We start from the raw sequence: 18,896 nt of genomic DNA on the forward strand, positions 1-18,896 counted from the left end.
ATAGAAAAATAAGCGCGTGTTTCAAATAGACGTAATCATTTAGATTTTTATTTATTTTCTTAGCATTTGCATTGGATATGGAACTATGCACTTTTTAACGCCAATGAGTTATGTAGTTTCCCCCTATTTAGTAGTTCCACGTGTTGTTTTAGCTAGAAGATTTCCGAAAGTGGCATGGATGAGGGCACCGTGCCAAAGCAGTGTTAAAGCGCGGCCGAAGCGGACCGCGCAAGTTAATTCTCAGCGTGCGAGGAAGGCCTCCCACCCCCCAGCTCAGTAAAAACAAGCTACAAACTGAGAATAAAACGCTGCGATGTGGGCAAGCAAGCTAAGATTCAGAGCTTACCTCGCACACAATAAAGGAAGTCATAAACGAAGTGCTGCACGGCATGTGTGACATATTTAAAACGCAACTCGCGAGATGCAGCGAAATCCAAAAGTGAAACCGATAGATATAACCCCTAATTAACAAAGCCCTGTGTAGTCCGCCGTCAGCAAAACAGACGCCGTGCGCGTGCACAGCTCCTGTCCGGGCAGGCACGGCGAACAGGAGACAGGGAGGTAACAAAACATGCTTCCCTCCCAATAAAAAGCACGCATTTGGGAGCCGCGCCAATAAGAAGCATGGGTGGAGCTTCCACCCCTGCTTCACAAGCTAAATCGTAAACAATAGATCTCGGCAAGAGCGAGCAATGCATGCACTGCGTCGCTAGGCGAGACCTAAAAAGTTCTCTCGAGAAACCTCAAAGTAGAGAGATGCCCTGCTCATGGAAAGTAACCCAGGCAGCTCCATGCATAAAAGGTCGTCTGGCTGAAAGAAACAGAAAAACAATACACTGAAGTCCCCTTTTTCATCATTTGAAACCCTGACCCCTTCAGTGTAGAGGGGTTACTCTCTGTTTTTTGTAGCGGGCCCATTTTTTCAAAGCACCCCATGGTAACTATATGTTTTACAAACGTACCAATAAATCGAGCTTTCAAATAAAACTACTCTTAATATGCCAAATGTGTATGTTTGTAAAAGGTCCATTATAATTCGGACCCACTTTAGAACGTAGAACAATTGCAACGTTTATTGGTCACTTCAACCAACTACACCAGACATCCCATTCCTCGAGGGCCCGATGGAGCAAACCATTCAAGTGCAGTAAGCAGGGGAGGCGTAAGAATGGAAAGGGTGAAATTAAAATAGGGAAAACGAAGGGAAAATGCAATTTTAAAATAAAACAAGTTCCTACCTGTTCTCTGAATTTTACAGATACCATTGCCTGCTACCTAGAAAATGTAATAGGAGTAAATAAGGCCTAAGGAAACACATTCTATTTTTTCATTACCATCTAGTGTATTACTAGCAAACTGGCAGCACTTTTCACTACCAGTTTTATTCAAGGAGGCTACAGATGTAGAAGAAATATAGTGGTCAAGGGTGATTGCGTCAGGATGGACCTGTATTTAAGAAGTGCTCGGAAGAAAAATCTAAATGAACTCTGTGCCATCTTCAGGATGAGAGATATTATATACAAAAGCTTCAATGGGGGCGTGGCTTGAGCAAGATGGCCGATCGGACGTGATCCGAGTCGGCTCCCGCACCACCCCGGGCTTACCCCGGCTGCAAGGCTGTTCCTGGGTCCCTGGGCGGGACAAACGCTCCCGGTATGCGTAGGCGAGCTGATGGGCACCGGTAGACCGGGACGAATCCCGCTGAGAGGCTGACGGAGCGCCCGGGCCCCGTGGCGGCAGCGGCGCCGCCGATGAGCAAGATGGCGGATCCCATGGAGAGATCGGCGCTTCACGCCGGGCGCGGCTGACGGGCCCGCGCACCCGGGCTGAGGACGAGTGCGGCTGCGGCTCCCTGGGTGCATTCGTGGAGGCACGGACCCGGAGGGGGAGAGGAGCGGACCCCCGAGGCTGCGGTCTCAACGGAGAGCGGGACTCTCGATGAAGCGGCCACATTGAGCGGGGAGCGGAGAGTGAGCGACAGAGGCACGGTGAGGAGCGGGAGGAGGACTGACCAGGCGGCCCCAAGAGAATGCATGCGCATGGCCTGAACGAGCGGAGGGGTGGCGGGTGAGCCGCCCTCCGTGTCCCAGCTACCCGGGAGCGCTAGTGGGGGGCCGTCCCCTCGTGGTTGTGCCGGGGACTCTCGACGGAGCCGCGTCTGCGGCGCGCCTCCCCCTCGGGCGACGGAGTGAGCCTTTGCAAGGGGACACACTGGCATTGGACGGGGGGGCCGGAGGAGGCTCCCCGTCGCACCAACACCGATTGGCGGGTCCCCGGAGGCGCACCGGAGATCGTGGTGAGAGGGGCCGGGAGCGACGGAGGTGTGCTGTCGGAGCGGGCTGGGGCCCCGGGTGCTGATCCGGGGGGCCCTGGACATGCGCGCCGCGGACGGAGCCGGTCAGGGGCGGCCATATGCCTGCTAAGAAGAATCAAGCAAGACGCAACGCCTCCGTCACAGCCTTCTTCGGTCCAGCGGATAGGGGGCCGCCTGGGACCCCGGCAGAAGCGCCGGGCAAGATGGCGCTCACTAAGGAGGACCTCCTGGCCTCACTACGGGACTTCAAAGCGGAGCTGCGGGAGGAGATAGGCCGGGATGTCCAGCGCTCGATTGACCAGCTGCGCTCGGACTTGCGCGACCAGCTATCCGGCCTCCGGCAAGACGTCGACGCGGTGGGCACGCGAGTGGTGGAGTTGGAGGCCCGCCATCAGGATCTGGATGGCAGGACCACGGATCACTCACACCGGATTCAAGCCATCCAAGATCAACTGACGCTAACGCAGCTCAAGGCGGAAGACCTGGAGAATCACGCCCGTCGCGATAACATCCGCGTGCGCCACCTGGAAGAACGGGCGGAGGGTCCAGACCTGGAGGCATTCCTGGAGGGCCTCTTCGCGGAGGTGGTGAAGCCGCAGACCCTCAAGATCAAACTTGGCCGGGCACACAGGGTGGGCTTCTTGGCGCCAGGAGATAAGCGGAGGCCGAGAGACATACTGGCTAAATTTCACTCCTACAAAATCAAGGAGGCCGTCCTAGCGGCGGCCCGAGCGTCTGCGGAGGTGTCGTTCCAGGGATTTACGTGCGCGCTGTACCAAGACCTATCCCCGGCGACATTGGCCGGGGATAGGTGCTACTTAGACCAATTGAGGAACGGGAGTGGGAGGCTCTGTGGTCGGACATATCTAAACACAACCATTCGATTGAATTGCGGGAGGCCCACATGAAGGTAATGGTGGATTGGTACCTTTATCCAGCTAAATTGCGGCGTATTTTCCCTGGTACCTCTGACCGCTGCTGGAGGGGTTGTGGGTTGCTGGGGGACTTTCAGCACATCTGGTGGACCTGCCCTATAATCCGCCCCTTCTGGGAGGAGATCCTGGCGCAAATCAAATCTATGTTGGGCTACCCGATCCCCACCTCCGTGGCGACGGCACTGTTGGGCCTCCGAGATCCCTCCCTGCGCTACCAAACCAGAGCAGATAAGGCCGTGATGTGGTTGTTTCTGGGGGCGGCGAAGGTGGCTATTGCGGCCAATTGGAAGAAGCAGGCGGCTCCCACGGCCTCGATGTGGCATGCCCGCCTCTGGAGGCTCCTGAGCCTGGAAAGAATGGCGGACATCTTCAGGGATGACTATGCCACCTTTGAACTTAAGTGGGGCACCCTGGTGAATTTCCTTTCTAGTGGTTTGCCGGCGGCGGTATATCCGCCCCAGCTTAGGGGCTTGCAGCTGTTTCAGCTATAGGCAGACGCAGCGGCTGTGGGTGGCACCCCCTAATGGTGTGGCTCGCTGTCGCGGGGTCCCTGGGGGGGCCTTTTGGCCTGTGCCCGCTCTGGAGGGACCTCGCCCTTCCCTTGCCCCAGCACCGGAACTCCGGGCCCTCTACCGGAGCCCCTCCCATCTCTTTCTCTATTTCCTATCTTTCTCTTCCTTCTTTTCTCATATATTTTGTGGGGTGGGGCGGGTGGGGCGGGAGGGATTGTGGGGAGTTGGGGGGGGGGGGGGTTATAAATTGGTTTTGCAGCTTCATGACACAGTGTCAGCGGGTGGTTTGGCCTGAGCTTTTTTGAGTACTTGCCAGCGTAGGACGGCTAGAACCCGATTAATGCCCAATGGGGGTCTCCGGGGTATAAGTCCCGGGCTTGCATCCTCTCCCTACTTTAGCTTCTCTGTACCCTTCCATTAGCGTGAGTTTTTATGGGGGAGGCTCGCCTCTTCGGGGTCTGTTTAGGGTCGGTACTCTGATGTTGTATCCACTATTGCTTGCCGGTCCACTCGGCTACGAGACACATGTCCAGGTCTGTATTGTTTGTTATGCCTTTTTTTGAAGCTAATAAAAACAATTTAGACAAAAAAAAATGTTCAAGTTTTCCTCTGAGGCTTATGAGTGTCACCCATTAATGTAACTTGTTTTTTACAGAGTTTCACTCTAGCGTTGCCAAGCACTCAAAATAATACTTGTCACTTGTACTCAGTTCTACTGGAACTCCTTGTCAGGATTTGAACCAATAACATGGAGATCAATTCACATATTGGTGCTAAGTGTTGAACTCACGGAGTCATCATACTGGCCTGGTCTGAGGGGTATGTGAGAATAGACATTATGGTTCAGTCTGAAGCCTTTATTAGGAGTGCCCTCTTGATTGCAATGGGGTCAAAAATAGCAGCTCTGGTCCCTATCGTTATTATGAGATCCTCAGGAGCACCACACCCAGAGATATAGGGCCAGATGTACGACCATTAATTGTGGTCACAAACAGGAAATCGTCCCATATGCGACCGCAAAATAGGTCTGCCCCAGGGCCGGCGCTAGGCATGGGCAGTGTGGGTAGCTGCCCAGGGCCTCACACTCAGCCCACCAGCATGGGGCCCCGCAACGATCGTGTGTCCTGTTGTTTCCCTGTCGTTCCAACTAAAAGAAATGTGTCTCCTTGCAATTAGGGTCCATGGGAGGGGTATCTACACCAGGCCTCTCAGGGATGGTGTCTGGAGGCCTAAGAGAGGGAGATGCTTCCTCTTGTCCCAATTGCAGGAGACCGCTCAGAGACACTGCGGGAGGCCCATTGTCCAGCATTTTAGCACCCCCACAGTTTTAACTTCTAGCCCACAAGCAATTCTCACAACTATCCGGCTGGAGGTGTGAGAATTGCTTGTAGGCAGAAAGTTAAAACTGTGGGGGATCTAAAATGCTGGACAATGGGCCTCCTGCAGTGTCTCTGAATGGTCTCCTTGCAAGGGGTCACTTATGTAAATTAGAGGGGCTTCACACATTCCCTTTTGGCCCAGGGCCCCGCAAATCCTAGGACCGGCCCTGGTCTGCCCCATGTACAAACCGCATTTTACGAGTCTGTAACTTATTACCGACTCGCAAAATAGGGATTGTGACTCGTTATTAGGAAGGGGCGTGCCAAGGCGTCCTTTCCTAATAGCGATTCGCACTTCAATGTACGAATGCTTTGCGACTGCAATTGAGGTCGCAAAACCCTTGCAGTTTACCACCTACTTCAAGTAGGTGGTAAGGCACCCACAAAAAGGAAGGGGTCCCCAGAGGACCCCTTCCCCTTTGTGAATATATGCAAAATACAAATTTGAAGAGCAGACAGTGGCTCCACGGACAACTGCCTACTCTTAGAAAAAAAAAACAGAAACTTTTAATTTTCCTTTTTTAAATGCATCCCGTTTTCCTCTAAGGAAAACAGGCTGCATTTTAAAAAAAACTGCTTTATTTAAAAAGCACTGGGACTGCTAGCCATTCCCAATGGGGTTGCAAATTGTACCTGCCTCATGAATATTAATAAGGCAGGCAATTAGAGACTCCATTTGGAATCACAAACAGTGTCTGATACACTGTTGTAAATTAAATTTTTCGAGTCGCAAATTGCGAGTCACAAAACAACGCAATTTGCGACTCGCAAATTGTAAGGGTCGTACCTTCGGCCCTTAGACTGCTAAACGCAGCAGAAAGTCAGGCCAAAAAAATTAGCAATTACTGAAAGAATCAGACCTGGAATGACAAATTCCCTGGTAATTCCTCATTTCTTAGTGGACCATAAGGGTCAACTCATTATGGGCTGGATTTTCCTCAACCCCAGAGTTACAAGCATCCCTGGTATGATTAACTCCAGGGTGGAGAAACTCCAGCCCATTTATCGGGCCTCTCACAGTGAAGTCCTGAATGGGGGAGGTGCCGCCTGAGCCAGGGTAAATGGAGAATGGCCACAATAGCTATGGTTTAATCAATAAGTTGTGCAAAGAATGAAGAAGTGCTGCCATGTAAGGGACTGAACGAACAAGTGCAGCTACAGCCAACCTAAGAGCTCTAATCCTTTTTTATCTTCTATTTGGAGCTAGAAAAGCATAAAAACAAAACATGACGGGTGAGCATTTTGAGCTGTGTATATGATATTTTAGGTTCAGATCATTTATATCAACCAATCATGAATATTCTGAGGTCAAACCCTGAATATTTTGTAATGCAAGACAAATTCTGACACAAAATAATGTTTAGGAACAAAACAAGAATATCAATTAATTAATCAACTACTGATTCATCGATAGGAACAAAACAAGAACATTCATCAGAATTATAATTATAGCTACCAAAAAAGAGGCAGTCCTTCACATACCAGGCTGAAGAAAGCTGAGTAAATGGCCTCACAGAAAACGTTACATATGGATGAATGAGAGTAACATTCTATAAGGCCATGTTGAAGATGCAAATACCCCAAGTACTGAGTCCTAGTTTCAGAGTTGCCAATCACCCCTTGATGATCACACAGGGGGTGCAACTAACAGCTGCCCACATTTGTGAATCCTATGACATCTAGTAAACATTTGTTAATGTTCCAGACGCAGATTGAGGCGAACAAGAGAATACTCACCTTTGTTCTTGCCCGCCAGCTTGTTCATCAGGTAGGACTTTCCAGTACGGTAGAGCCCCACAACGGCCACCACTACCACGTGCTGAGTGATCTTTTCCAAAATCTCTACAGCTTCGTGTTTCAGTACAAGTTCTCCTTCTGCTGTGTTTTCGATGAGGCACACAGGAGCTGGCATACTGACCTGGGCAGCCATTATTTCTTATAGAGAAGGTACTGAATGGGCCAGATGAATGATGATGCAGGACACTGTTTTGGGATCTGTCAAGAAAAGGAAGCATTATTATAATAAGCAATATTGTGACTGAACTAACAGCACTGTTAGTTAGCTATGAGTGTGCATGTATGTAATAAACAGGGAGCTAAAGGATTTTTCAATATATTAACCCACAGGCTGCACTGAATCCTAGGGACGCTTCTATGACGTTGCCTGCATTCTACTAGCATACCTGCCAAATTACAAATGAATGCCACCATGTGAGGCAGGCGGGGCATTGAAGAGGGTGGGGCCTCATGCCTAAAGCTACCTAAGCGGCACTCTGCCCCTCACCAACCCCCCCAACCCCCTCCCCACGTGCCTCTCCCAGAAAAAACAAAAACAAAGGGTCATTGAGGCCGTCACTGATGTCCTTGTGGGTTTTCACGCCTCTTGCAGTGTTTTTCAGCTCATTTTGTCTCCCACTGTGTGATTACAGCTCCTCACCGGGTGACTGTGTGAAGGGAACCGAAATCGTGTGACACACGGTGGCACTGTGTGAGTTGGCAGGTATGTACTAGTGAAACCTACAAATTCATACTGTTATGTTTACAGTTTCGCTTGCAACGAGGGTTTCCATACATGTCCCTTTCGGATCAGAGGCGTGGTTTTGTGTCAAACAGTTCCTTTATCAAGCCAATGTTGGGGGGGCGGGCGCTACACTTTCACCCGCCAAAGGAAACCGTGTTTATCTATTTATCAGATGGTTTGGGCTCTGTCTTTACAGTTGCAGCTGATCACAGATGTTACAATGAGGCACTTTGGCCCTAAGATTATGAGTGGGCTGGAGTTTTTCCAGAGCTCGTGCACCAATCCCCAGTTTTACAGAATTTACCGCACCCTGTAATTATTGGGTGCAAATAAGTCTGCGCCCTTTGTAATATTTGGGTGGGTCAAACCTGCCAGAACTTAAACGGGGAAAAGAGTATGGTATTTACTGTGACATGGGGAACTTGACACCAGAATCTCCAAGTTATTTATTGCCCCTGAACTCAGAATAGGTGCAGTTTATCACACAGATAGTCTGAAGCCACGAGGAGTTGTATCTTAACAAGTGCCCTAATCAGAATCCAACCCTCCGAAAGTGAATAAGCAACAAATATGCCATTAAATTTTTCCTTTATCTTGACACATTTGCTGTCTGTTCAAGGAAAGAGGTCAAATGTCAGTTTATGTTTTTTACTAATTACCGCTTGGAAAATGGAGTTTATTTTTCTTTCTCTTATTACAGTTAGCATTTTTTGTCAACTGAGTTGCCTGAAAATGTCAGTTTCTTCTACATAATATTTAAATAGCCTGTAAAGGAATAGTAAAAATATTTTTAAACATATCGGGAATTTCGAAAGCACATTTTTTTGCAATTAGGAACTATGATGCAAAGATTTAAATAGGAACAAAACAAACCAGAACACTTTACTTGGTGATGTGCAAGTGACACATATTTGCAGAAACTTGATTTCCAAACATTATTGTTTGTACACTATATAGTATTATCAGTAATACAGCATGTCCGTGGAAAATTTTGTGACCATTTCAATGTAAAATCTGCTGATTGCAAATGACAGTGGGCTACCACTTCATGCTTTAGTTATGTATTTATTAAAAGTGATAGTTTTTCAGCATAATTTGAGAAACATTCCTGCCACCCGCACTGATGACAATGCTGTCAATGAACTAAGGGGCAAGTCAGGGCTTTAAGTGTATACTATATGTGGCTAGATTTGTATTAAATATGGAGAAAACGTTTAGTCTTTTACATCAAACCAAATAGTTTTTTTGTACAGCAGACATGCTGAACTCACATCTTTGAAGGTCCTCTCAAATGTAATAATGAATAAAATGGTGGCTCAGTGAATTCAAATATTTGCCCATGATCACATGATTCTAACCCTGTTTATGGTTCAAAAGCATTACAATTAGGTCAAGTAGATTATTTAAGTCAATAGACCTGCATCTAGTAACATTTTTATGATTTTTCGAGGCCTGCTATATCAGCAGGAGACTCCTCCCTTGAGAGCAGCGTTGGAGTGCCACTGAGAAGGAAGCCTTTGCTGTGGTTTGGTCCCTGAAGAAGCTGAAGCCATACTTGTTTGGGACTCACTTCATGGTTCAAACAGACCACAGGCCTCTCAGGTGGCTGATGTAGATGTGAGGAGAGAACTCCAAATTGTTGAGGTGGTCCATTTTCTTTCAGTGAATGCACTTTTCAGTTGAACACATACCAGGGACTGACCATACCAATGCAGACAGCCTTCCCAGGTTTTTCCACTTAGAGGATGAGAACTACTAGGGGATAGGTTAGTTGCTCATCACCTTTCGTCTCTGGTTCTGTAGAAAAGTGACCTTTTTCCATGCCCCCCTTTTTGTTCCATTGCTGATGGTTATGACTCTGAAAGTGCACTGGGTCCTCTTAACCACGCTTCAGTGGCAGTGTTCTCGACCAAAAACTGATTCATGTCAATTGGTAACCCCAATTGGTAAGAGCGTTAACCCTCTTATAAGTCCCTGGAAACTGGTACCAGTAGTACCCAGGGCATGGAAGTTAAAAGTGTCACCAGGGCCTGAAGTAAGGTTCAGGGGTGTGGAATTTAATAAAATATCTACTTGCCCATGGGGCAGGTTGCTTCATAAATCTACCTGTCTTGTAACAAATTCCACTTGTCCCTTTGGTGCCATGTAGTTAGGCAACAAATTATGGCAGCAATCTCATTATATAAGAGCTCTGATATAGCCTCTGATACCACAGTAGTGTTTGAATACTTGCAAACCTCTTATGTTGCCACATTTCTACAGATCTACATACTGGGGCTGATGGTAGTGGTAAGCAATAGTTCCAGGATTAGAATGCCCATTTGAGTCTGTGTAATCCTACTAACTGCATGTTTTAAGGGTTTTCAACAACTCTTCTCCGACCTTTTCCCATACTGAGAAATGTTGGAAATTTACTCCTAACAATGGCAAACGTAAACCTTCTTACAGAGTTGTGAAAAAAGTGGTTGGAGGGAAAGTGAACTTGCAAACACTCAGATTTTCGCACGAGTAAATCTAAACATGCATATTTGCACATGCTAAAATGCAGTTCACAAATATTTTCTAGGAGTACAATTTCTTGTCCTACTTCTGTATATTCTTGGGAATTCATGAAAGCTGTATAGCTGCACTCAATGCAAGGACACATACCATGGGTGCACTTTAGAGATTGTCTTTAATAATTTGGCCCCTAATTTGGTCTGGCGTTGACTATGACCTTTTGTGTTTATTAAAATTCTGTCTCTCTCTCTCTGTATCGGCTGGCTTCATTGTGATTGACAGCATTTTGCTCTTTCACACGGAGCATATCTGCACACAAAGTAGTTTTGTTCAGTGCAAGTAACTACTGTGGCAGTGTGTGCTTTTTGAGACCAAAAACAATTTTTGCTTTTGCCAATGTTTGTTATAATGGTGAGGACCCAGCACCTCCCACACCAATAAAGTTTTACAAAAACCATGCCAAAATAAGTCACACATTGACAAAACTATAAAGCTGACCACCAATTTCAGAGCTACTGGCTTTGCCAATGCTTGTTTATTTGTGTTTCCCATAATCTTATCGAAACTGGTTACACTGGTTTTCCATTATGAATATTTTTTGGGAAATACTAGCATGCAACAACACATGTTACTAAATGAAGCTGCAAAGAAATTTTACTTGACAAGTTATAGTAGTATAGCAAAATGTTTTTTTTTCCTGCTTTCATTTTTTTATGAACATTGTATTTTGAAAGCAAAGAATCATCAATCTTGCTTTCAAGCTTCTGAAAATATTTACATCAAATCAGAGAGCATTCTGGGAGTATCATACATAGCCTCATATTGCTAAAGTTTAAAAACGTGTGTACACATTTTTATAATGGAACCACTGTCAGTAGTGCAGTCAGAGCTTACAATATTGATTTAGAGTGCTCAACCCAATAATAAAGGCTTGCAACTAATGAACCATAAATACAAGTGTGAACAGCATTAACATATGGCAACAATATTACCTTAACTGCAGTCAGTGCCCTTCCCTGATCCATAATATGGTACGGCAAACTGGCAGCCAAAGGGTTTGTGCTGCAGGGGTTTGGGCCTACTTGTCCTAAGGACAAAATACACGTGAAAACTTGTTGCCCTTGACCCCAAACAATATGTCTTGGGCGTTGGGCTAATATGAATTCCACATCCCTGAAAGTCTATACCACCCTGAGTGACCCAAGTAAACAGGTGACAGCAGGGCTGCCACAGCAGAAGCAGTGCCAACTGTACAAACTCAACTTTGCCCTCACCACGTGTGGCAAGTTCAAAGCACTATTTTTAGGTCTTGCAGACCTGCGTTGCAGAGCGCATGCGCTGCTCGCTCTGAGAGGCTTCTTGTAATCAGGACATTTCAGAAGTGGAGTTTAAGCCCCGTCCATCTTTTTGATTGGCTGGCGTCATCCTCCATGCTAACAGCTGGCTTCCGATTAAAAAGGAGTCTTCTTAGTCCCTCCATGTTACCGCCCTGTCTCCTCTTGAGACGGCCCATCCAGACTGGATCTTTTACTTGAGGCGTTACACGGTCTCCTTCATTAGTCGGTAAGCACGCACTATGTGGGAAATGGACACTGATGGGCACCACGGCGGCGCTCTAAATTGTATATTTTTTATTACCCATCGTCACCCCGCAAGTGGTCGCCCTGGACAAGCAATATACACTACTGCGAGACTTCAAGCCAGCGCGGACTCCCAGAGTTCCTCTTGTAGCTGCCCAGTGACTGATTATCACGACAGCAGTCAAAATAGACGAGGCACTTCCTCCTTTCCCTTTGTGACGTTTATTCTTCAGCAAGCAACCTCAGAGAGGGCTAGACACAAACAGCTTCTGCGAGGTCTAAGCCCCTCTATCAAGCACTGCTTGGCTGATGGGAGTAGGTGCGCTATGCAGGAAGTCAGGAGGAATGCATGCGTCTCTCTTTTCTTTTCTCCTCGAAAGCTGTCCACACACTCCGTTTTGTTTTTAGGGAATATATCTCCACTTGCGGCATTTTAGAGGTTCCAATGTAGAGATTAAAACCCAAGAACTCCGAGGTAACCGTAGACAAACAGGACAAAGAGTCTCATGTTTCAATTCCTGCGCTAACAATGCCTTTCGGACCACAAGCTTCAGCTCTCTGGTTAGCAGCACTCCCTTCCGCTGTCTTGAGCCTAGTGTGACACACTAGAAAAGCTGAACGCCAACCCCTTCCTTGTGACTCCACCTTCAGCACCGTTCACAAACTTTCCTCTGCTCTCTGACTGAATATATTGTCTGCTTAACCTTATACCCACCGGAGAAGATCACGTAAACGCAAGTTTCTCTCGAGAGCAGAGACGCACCCAGGGACGGAGGGGCGTAACAAAGGCCTCCGCGGTACGGGGAGGGGACGGGGGACCGAGGCTTATCCATACTTAGTGTGCCCCTTCAGCATATCGTGCAGGGGAGCCAGGGCACCACTCCTAACAAGCATTTGCAATGCAATAGCTCTCGCATTTACGCAAGTTTAAGCTATTGGCATTGTAAATGACAATGCCTTTTATGTATGTTTTCAAAACAAAAACTTTAAAAAAGGCATTGTCATTTACAATGCCAATAGCTCAAACTAGCGTAAATGCGAGACCTATTGCATTGCAAATGCTTGTTAATATATTCCAGTCACCCCTAAAGAAAGCTTCCTGGGCCCAGGAGGCAGGGTGCATAATATTAAAGATGTGTCCCTATAGAAATATATGACGTTACAACGCAAACATTTACAATGCATGCTTTACGTGATTCTTACATCGCATCTACCATTACATTGCATGCATTTTAAATTTATCCCATTACAACCCTTTTTTTAAAACTACCATTATAACGCATTCCATTACAACGCATACCATTACAACGCATACCATTACAACGCATAATACTTTCAGGATAACAATAGGGTAAGTGTTGGATAGTGTAGGGGTAAAAATTACTATTCCCACTCCAGTGAGTGCAACAGTAGGGTAAGTGTTGGTTAGTGTAGGGGTAAAAATTACTATTCCAACTCCAGTGAGTGCAACAGTAGGGAAAGTGTTGGATAGCGTAGGGGTAAAAATTACTATTCCCATCTACCCCAAAACCCATACCCAACCTAAAAAGCTTTTAATGGCATGCGTTGTAGTGAAATGTGTTGTAAAGCATGAGTTGTAACAGCTGCGTTGTAAAAGCAGTGCGATGTAATGACTGCATTGTAAAGGATGTTTCCCCCCTATAGTAGTCTTTACATTAAGGGCTACTATTAGTGATCATCGGTCCATAGGGCAACATGAGGTGGCACCCGGGCAACCTCGAAGCTGCCAACTCCATTATGGTACAGCTGAAATATATCATGCTTGGTATCAATCAACTTGCCTCATCACCCCTGGCATCTCATGTCAGAGTTGATGTGGAATGCACCAAAGTTCCTACCTTAGTGGTTGCCCAACTGGATGCCCCAGGCTTTCCTGTGCTCTGGCTGGCAGCCGACAGCTGCTGCCACCAAGACAGGAATCTGAACCCCTGCCAGGAGGTGCAAACTCTCCCAGTAGTCAGAAGCAGTGGCCTGGATGTGAAGTTAGTGACACCTCCTTCCCTGGCAGGATGGCTAGTGAAGTGGCACATCAAAGCGGTGAACTTCAAAGCTTACACTGCCACTGATATGCATCCAGGCTGCCTCCCAGAGGAGGAATCAGCCTTTCCTCTGCCCAAGGCACATTTGCATCTGGACAGGGGGGGAAATTATGTAGTCAGGAGATGTACTACCTCATAAGGCTAGAGACACTCTAGGGTTGGCTACCTGGATTGTACCGCTAAGGAACGTTTCTGCCATTTTTTGAAATGGCAGAATAGAGGGTTCTGGGTAAAAAAGGTGTCACACACCACCGGATGTGGTCACCTCAGGGGCGGATTAGCCGCTGGGGCTAGTAGCCTATTGACCACATGCACAAACACCCCTAAATCTAGGACATAAGGCACACTCCTGGCACCAGAACCTCAGTTCTGATTTAAATTGCAACAGTGGACACAGAAGAGACCCGTGTCTGCGACAACAGGATCTGCACAAAACAAAGGCGTGATACTTTTCACCTATGGCAACCATTCTTATACTGCACGACTGCACCTTGTCCCGACCAAAGCTTGATTCCCCCAGATACAGGGACCCCTTTGAGAGCCAAAGGCAAAACCAGACTCCCTTGGACTAGTTGCACTAGTACCCTGCAGTTCTCAGGTAACCAAAGTAACAAAGAATCGCTGGCCATCAGGCCCTCTAAGGATACGCCCAAAAGTAGATTGTCCAGTGCATTGAGGGAAATGTAGTCCAGACCTACAGCAAATTTCAGGTGACTACCATTTTCCCCTGCACCTCTGGATATCGAAATAACATCTTGCTGACCTTACCGCTGCCAAGGCTTGTTGGTGGTCAGTCCGTCAACCACCAACTTTACTTGACGCTGCAACATGAGGGAACTCTGCAGCACCTTCCACTGACCACAGCAATGGCCCCGTTGTCGACTTTTCGTACCCATTTCCCTGCCAGCACTGGTTAAGTGGAAAAACCAGCTCCTCTGCGGCTCCCCTGTCAGCACCAAGGATAGCCAGGACATCCATAAATCAAACTGACTGTCATGGCTTCATCGTAGTACAAATATAACCTTAACCCCCAGTGGGTTCCACGCAACTCGACATGCAAGTGACCGATGGTCACTAGTGCATTTTTTACAATTGATCGCAATTATAAAGTTTCACAGTATTGATTTGCATGGATCTATTTTTGCTTCTAAAATCCATAACTCTGGTTATACGCATCCGATTGACTTAGTTTTGGTATCTAAATTTATACAAAAATCTGCTTTTATTTTTATAAATTAGTGTTGGATTTGTTTTGAGTCCTGACAATTACTTAACATCCATGTTGGTACTCTGAAATGCTTAACACGTGTTCCTCTAGTAAAGTCTGACTGCTCTTTGCCACACTACCAGGATTGAGTTTAGGATTTATTATTGTGAATTCAAGGACCATCTTTGGGACATTGAGAGAGTATTACATAGTGAAGCCTAACCAGCTTCACTACACAGTATAGTAGAGTACCGAGATAGTACCTAGGAAGTACCATGTTTTTTAAGAAATGTACCTTTTTTTCAATTCTTTTTAGTTGGATGCTAATTTTTCTGTATTTCTGTAGTGCTCCATACACATTTTTATAAAGAATTAAATATGTAAAAAGTTTAAAGTTACACCGTAGAACACTATATTTCTGAAATATAGTGTCTCCCAGTATTTTATTTTTTCAAATTTTTTTAAATATATTTAGTGTGGTACTCCTTGAATTTAAAAAAAATAATAATATATAGCAACTATCTATCAATTTTCCGCACCTTTTACCAGTTTAAGTGGTAATAAGTAGGAGAAAACTATAAAATCTAATACTTATCAATATCTAAGCCACTTGCCCAGAACACAGGGAAAGTGGCCTTAAAACAATGTGGCTGCCTTTGAAGGCAGTCATTAACTAATCACATAATGAGATGTCATCGTAATGTACTACTGTAGTTTCATGAAATCACCAGGGCCCGGTGTAAAATATTTCTTTAAGGGAGGGGGCACGTGGCCCCCTCCCCAAGACTCTGTGAGGCCCCAAGGACCACATCCCCTGAGGCCGATGTGTAAATGAGGGGAGGTGGGACACGTGGTAACACAACATTACTTCACATTAAAAAAGCCCTAGAAATAAAACAAAGGTTAAAGTAAAGCTATATTTGGGTGAGAATTTCAGAAGGAACAGATGTGGGACGGAATGCTGAACAAATCAAACATAACCCCCCAGTCACAGATCTGGGTTTAATCCAATGTTTATTTTCTCAACATGCCACTCCAGTTTGGACCCAGCCACATGCAAATCAGTCTTAACCATGCTCCCCATGGGAACAGTTCAGCCCGAACTGCCAGGCCAGGTCCTCCCTGGACAAGCATGCTGCGACCAGTTTCAGATTATCACCCCCCCCATCAGCCAGGCTAGCTTGAATCCAGTGGCACAATGAGCACGAGACCCACGTCTGGGTATACCTTTCCCACTTAGGGTGACAAAAGCAAAAGGAACAGATGATGGACGGAGTGCTGAACAAATCAAACATTCACCCCAGTCACGGATCTGTGTTTAACCCATCATTTTTTTGCTCACCACGCCACCCCAGTTTAGACCCAGCCATATGCAAATCAGTCTTCCCTGCTCCCCATGGGCACAGTCCAGCCCGAACCTCCAAGCCAGGTCCTCCCTGGACTAGAAACACGCATCCTGGGACCAGTTTGGGGTTCTACCCTCATCACCAAGGCTAGCTTGAATACAGTGGCACAGCACAGGACCCACTTCTGGGCATATTCTTACCACTTAGGGTGACAAAAGCAAAAATAACAGATGATGGACGGAATGCTGAACAAACCAAACATTCACCCTCAGTCACAGATCTGGGTTTAATCCTTTTTTTTGTGCTTACCACGCCACCCCAGTTTAGGCTCAGCCTAATGTAAAACAGTCTTTATACCCTGCTCCCCAAGGGAACAGTCCAGCCTGAACTGCCAGGCCAGATCTTCCCTTGACCGGAAACAAGCATCCTGGGACCGTTTCGGGATATCACCCTTCATCAGCCATGCTAGCTTGAACTCAGAGGAACAGTGAGCATGAGACCCAAGTCTGGGCATACCCTTGCCACTTAGGGAGACAAAAGTAAAAAGAACAGATGACGGACGGAATGTCGAATAAATCATTCGCCCCCAGTCACAGATCTAGGTTTAATCCATAATTTATTTGAAGACCATACCCAGGGCCGGACTGGTTACCGGGCATCTTTTGTTATGGTGGCAGGGTGGGGCCCAGGTTCACTGCAGAGGGGACGATTTTATTGCTGGGGAGCTGCAGGCGCTTCCAAATGCACAATGCAAAACAAATAGCTTTAAAGCCTACTTTTTAAAACATTTGTTTTGCATTGTTTATTGAGGAAAGCCCAGTAACCGGCCCTGACCATACCACCCCAGTTTGGACCCAGCCATTTGCACATCGGTATTGACCCTGTTCCTCATTGGAATTTCAGAGACAATGTAATGTTTTAACCATACACAACCACTTAAATTCAGCAATTACTTCAAGTAAGTGTAACTTGTGCTCTAAGGTAACTATAACTCGCACTCTGACCATGTACTGCTAATTACCTCACATAATACATCCCTCATGACATTATTGATAATATCACTGCACTATTTGCAATTAAATTATTTATGAAAAAACTGTGCATTGCGGGGGAGCGAGTCATAGTTACTTGAGATTACTATAACTGGTGAATTTCAGTGATTTGTCACTGAAATGCTCTCCTAACTATAACGTTACTTTAACCTTTGGTTTTTTCAGGGAATTTATATTTATATGTCATGACATGCAAGACAATTTTGCAGCCACCACTGCAGGAAACTTAAAAATAAAGGACATAAGCATGGTTCTCTCAATTTTTTTTCCTGTGTGTGGTAATGAATGGTCTCGGTGCACAGCAGCCAAGGCAATGTGCATTGAAGACATGTGACAACACGCTTAGCAGGTAACAGGTAAATGGGATACCAGAATCAGTGGTATTTGAGATTACTCAACCTTTAACCCCTGATGACACCACAGAGTTGAACTATTTTCTGACCCTAAACCCCCCCCCACGCCCCAGCAGTCCAGTAAACAATTGATGAACTGATAGGGTGAAGGAAGGAGTAGGAGTGGACACTACATAAAGTTATCAGACCGCTTAGCATATATTGTATTGTATAGCAGTTACGAGTATATACCCCCTACTACCCCTATCGAGGTGTTGAAGAGCTTAATGCCTGGCAGCACACTGCTCTATGAACCCATAGTACGTGGTTAATCCAGTTTATTGGTTATTGTTCATACTGGGTTTAGTCTTGTTCCTTTCAGGAGACCATTCCATGCATTTACTCCAGTGCCTTTGAGGTGGATTAAAATTACTAGCCTTTGCGAGTTATCATTAGTGGAGGGTATGTGAGTTAATGCAAATGGTTGGGGGGATTAATGGATGAGTTCGAGCAGATTGCAGATTAGGCATTGTTAACTTGCAGGGGTGAATTTCAAAGGAGGACAGGTTGTGATGATTGAGATGAGGTGTGGCAGTTAGTACACATACAATTATCGAGATTAAAGCAAACATACACGCAACTTAAAGTAAGCCTTACTCAGAGAGGAGGCATGAAGAGGATGCAAAGCAGGTGAGTGTCATTCAAAGAAAACAAAGGTGCGGCGACAATCTGAAGTTTTAAGTCAAGATCAAAATTTTCATGGAGGGTTTCAGGTACATATAGCAAACTTTTGAGGTAGGATGCTCTTTGAGGATGCTAAAATCTAGAAAGGAACATATTTATTTGCATGTGAGATAGTCCTACATGAGGCACTTTTGATTGGTCATAAAATCAGGTGAACAGTCTGTCCCTTGCTAGGCTACTGCTAAACTACTGTGTCAACATGCACAGCTGATCAGCTTCAGGATTGAAAGTGTAAAGTAATTGCTGATCACATGTTTAAGGACATATCAAGATATTTAGGCTACCCTAGAATGTCACAGTAACCTCATGATCAAAGCAACATGAGAGAATATACAGGATATATAATTCAAACATCGAAAGGAGATTGTGCAAATCCCCAGACCCATGTCTTCTGAAGTGTGCCCTTAACAGTTGC

General features: G+C 46.1%; 1 protein-coding gene across 2 annotated transcripts in view; it reads right to left on the reverse strand.

Annotated features, from left to right (window-relative positions):
- Positions 1-18,896, reverse strand: part of LOC146784477 (guanylate-binding protein 7-like) — a 189,106-nt gene that overhangs the window by 137,019 nt on the left and 33,191 nt on the right. For both annotated transcript variants that reach the window (XM_085633277.1, XM_085633278.1), the window contains exon 2: positions 6,878-7,135. In XM_085633277.1, the coding sequence (XP_085489403.1) occupies positions 6,878-7,070 (193 nt within the window). In that variant the 5' untranslated portion in view covers positions 7,071-7,135. The remainder of the gene's footprint in view (positions 1-6,877; positions 7,136-18,896) is intronic.

This window comes from Triturus cristatus, chromosome 11, assembly GCF_964204655.1.
Source record: "Triturus cristatus chromosome 11, aTriCri1.1, whole genome shotgun sequence".
NCBI classification, from domain to species: domain Eukaryota; kingdom Metazoa; phylum Chordata; class Amphibia; order Caudata; family Salamandridae; genus Triturus; species Triturus cristatus.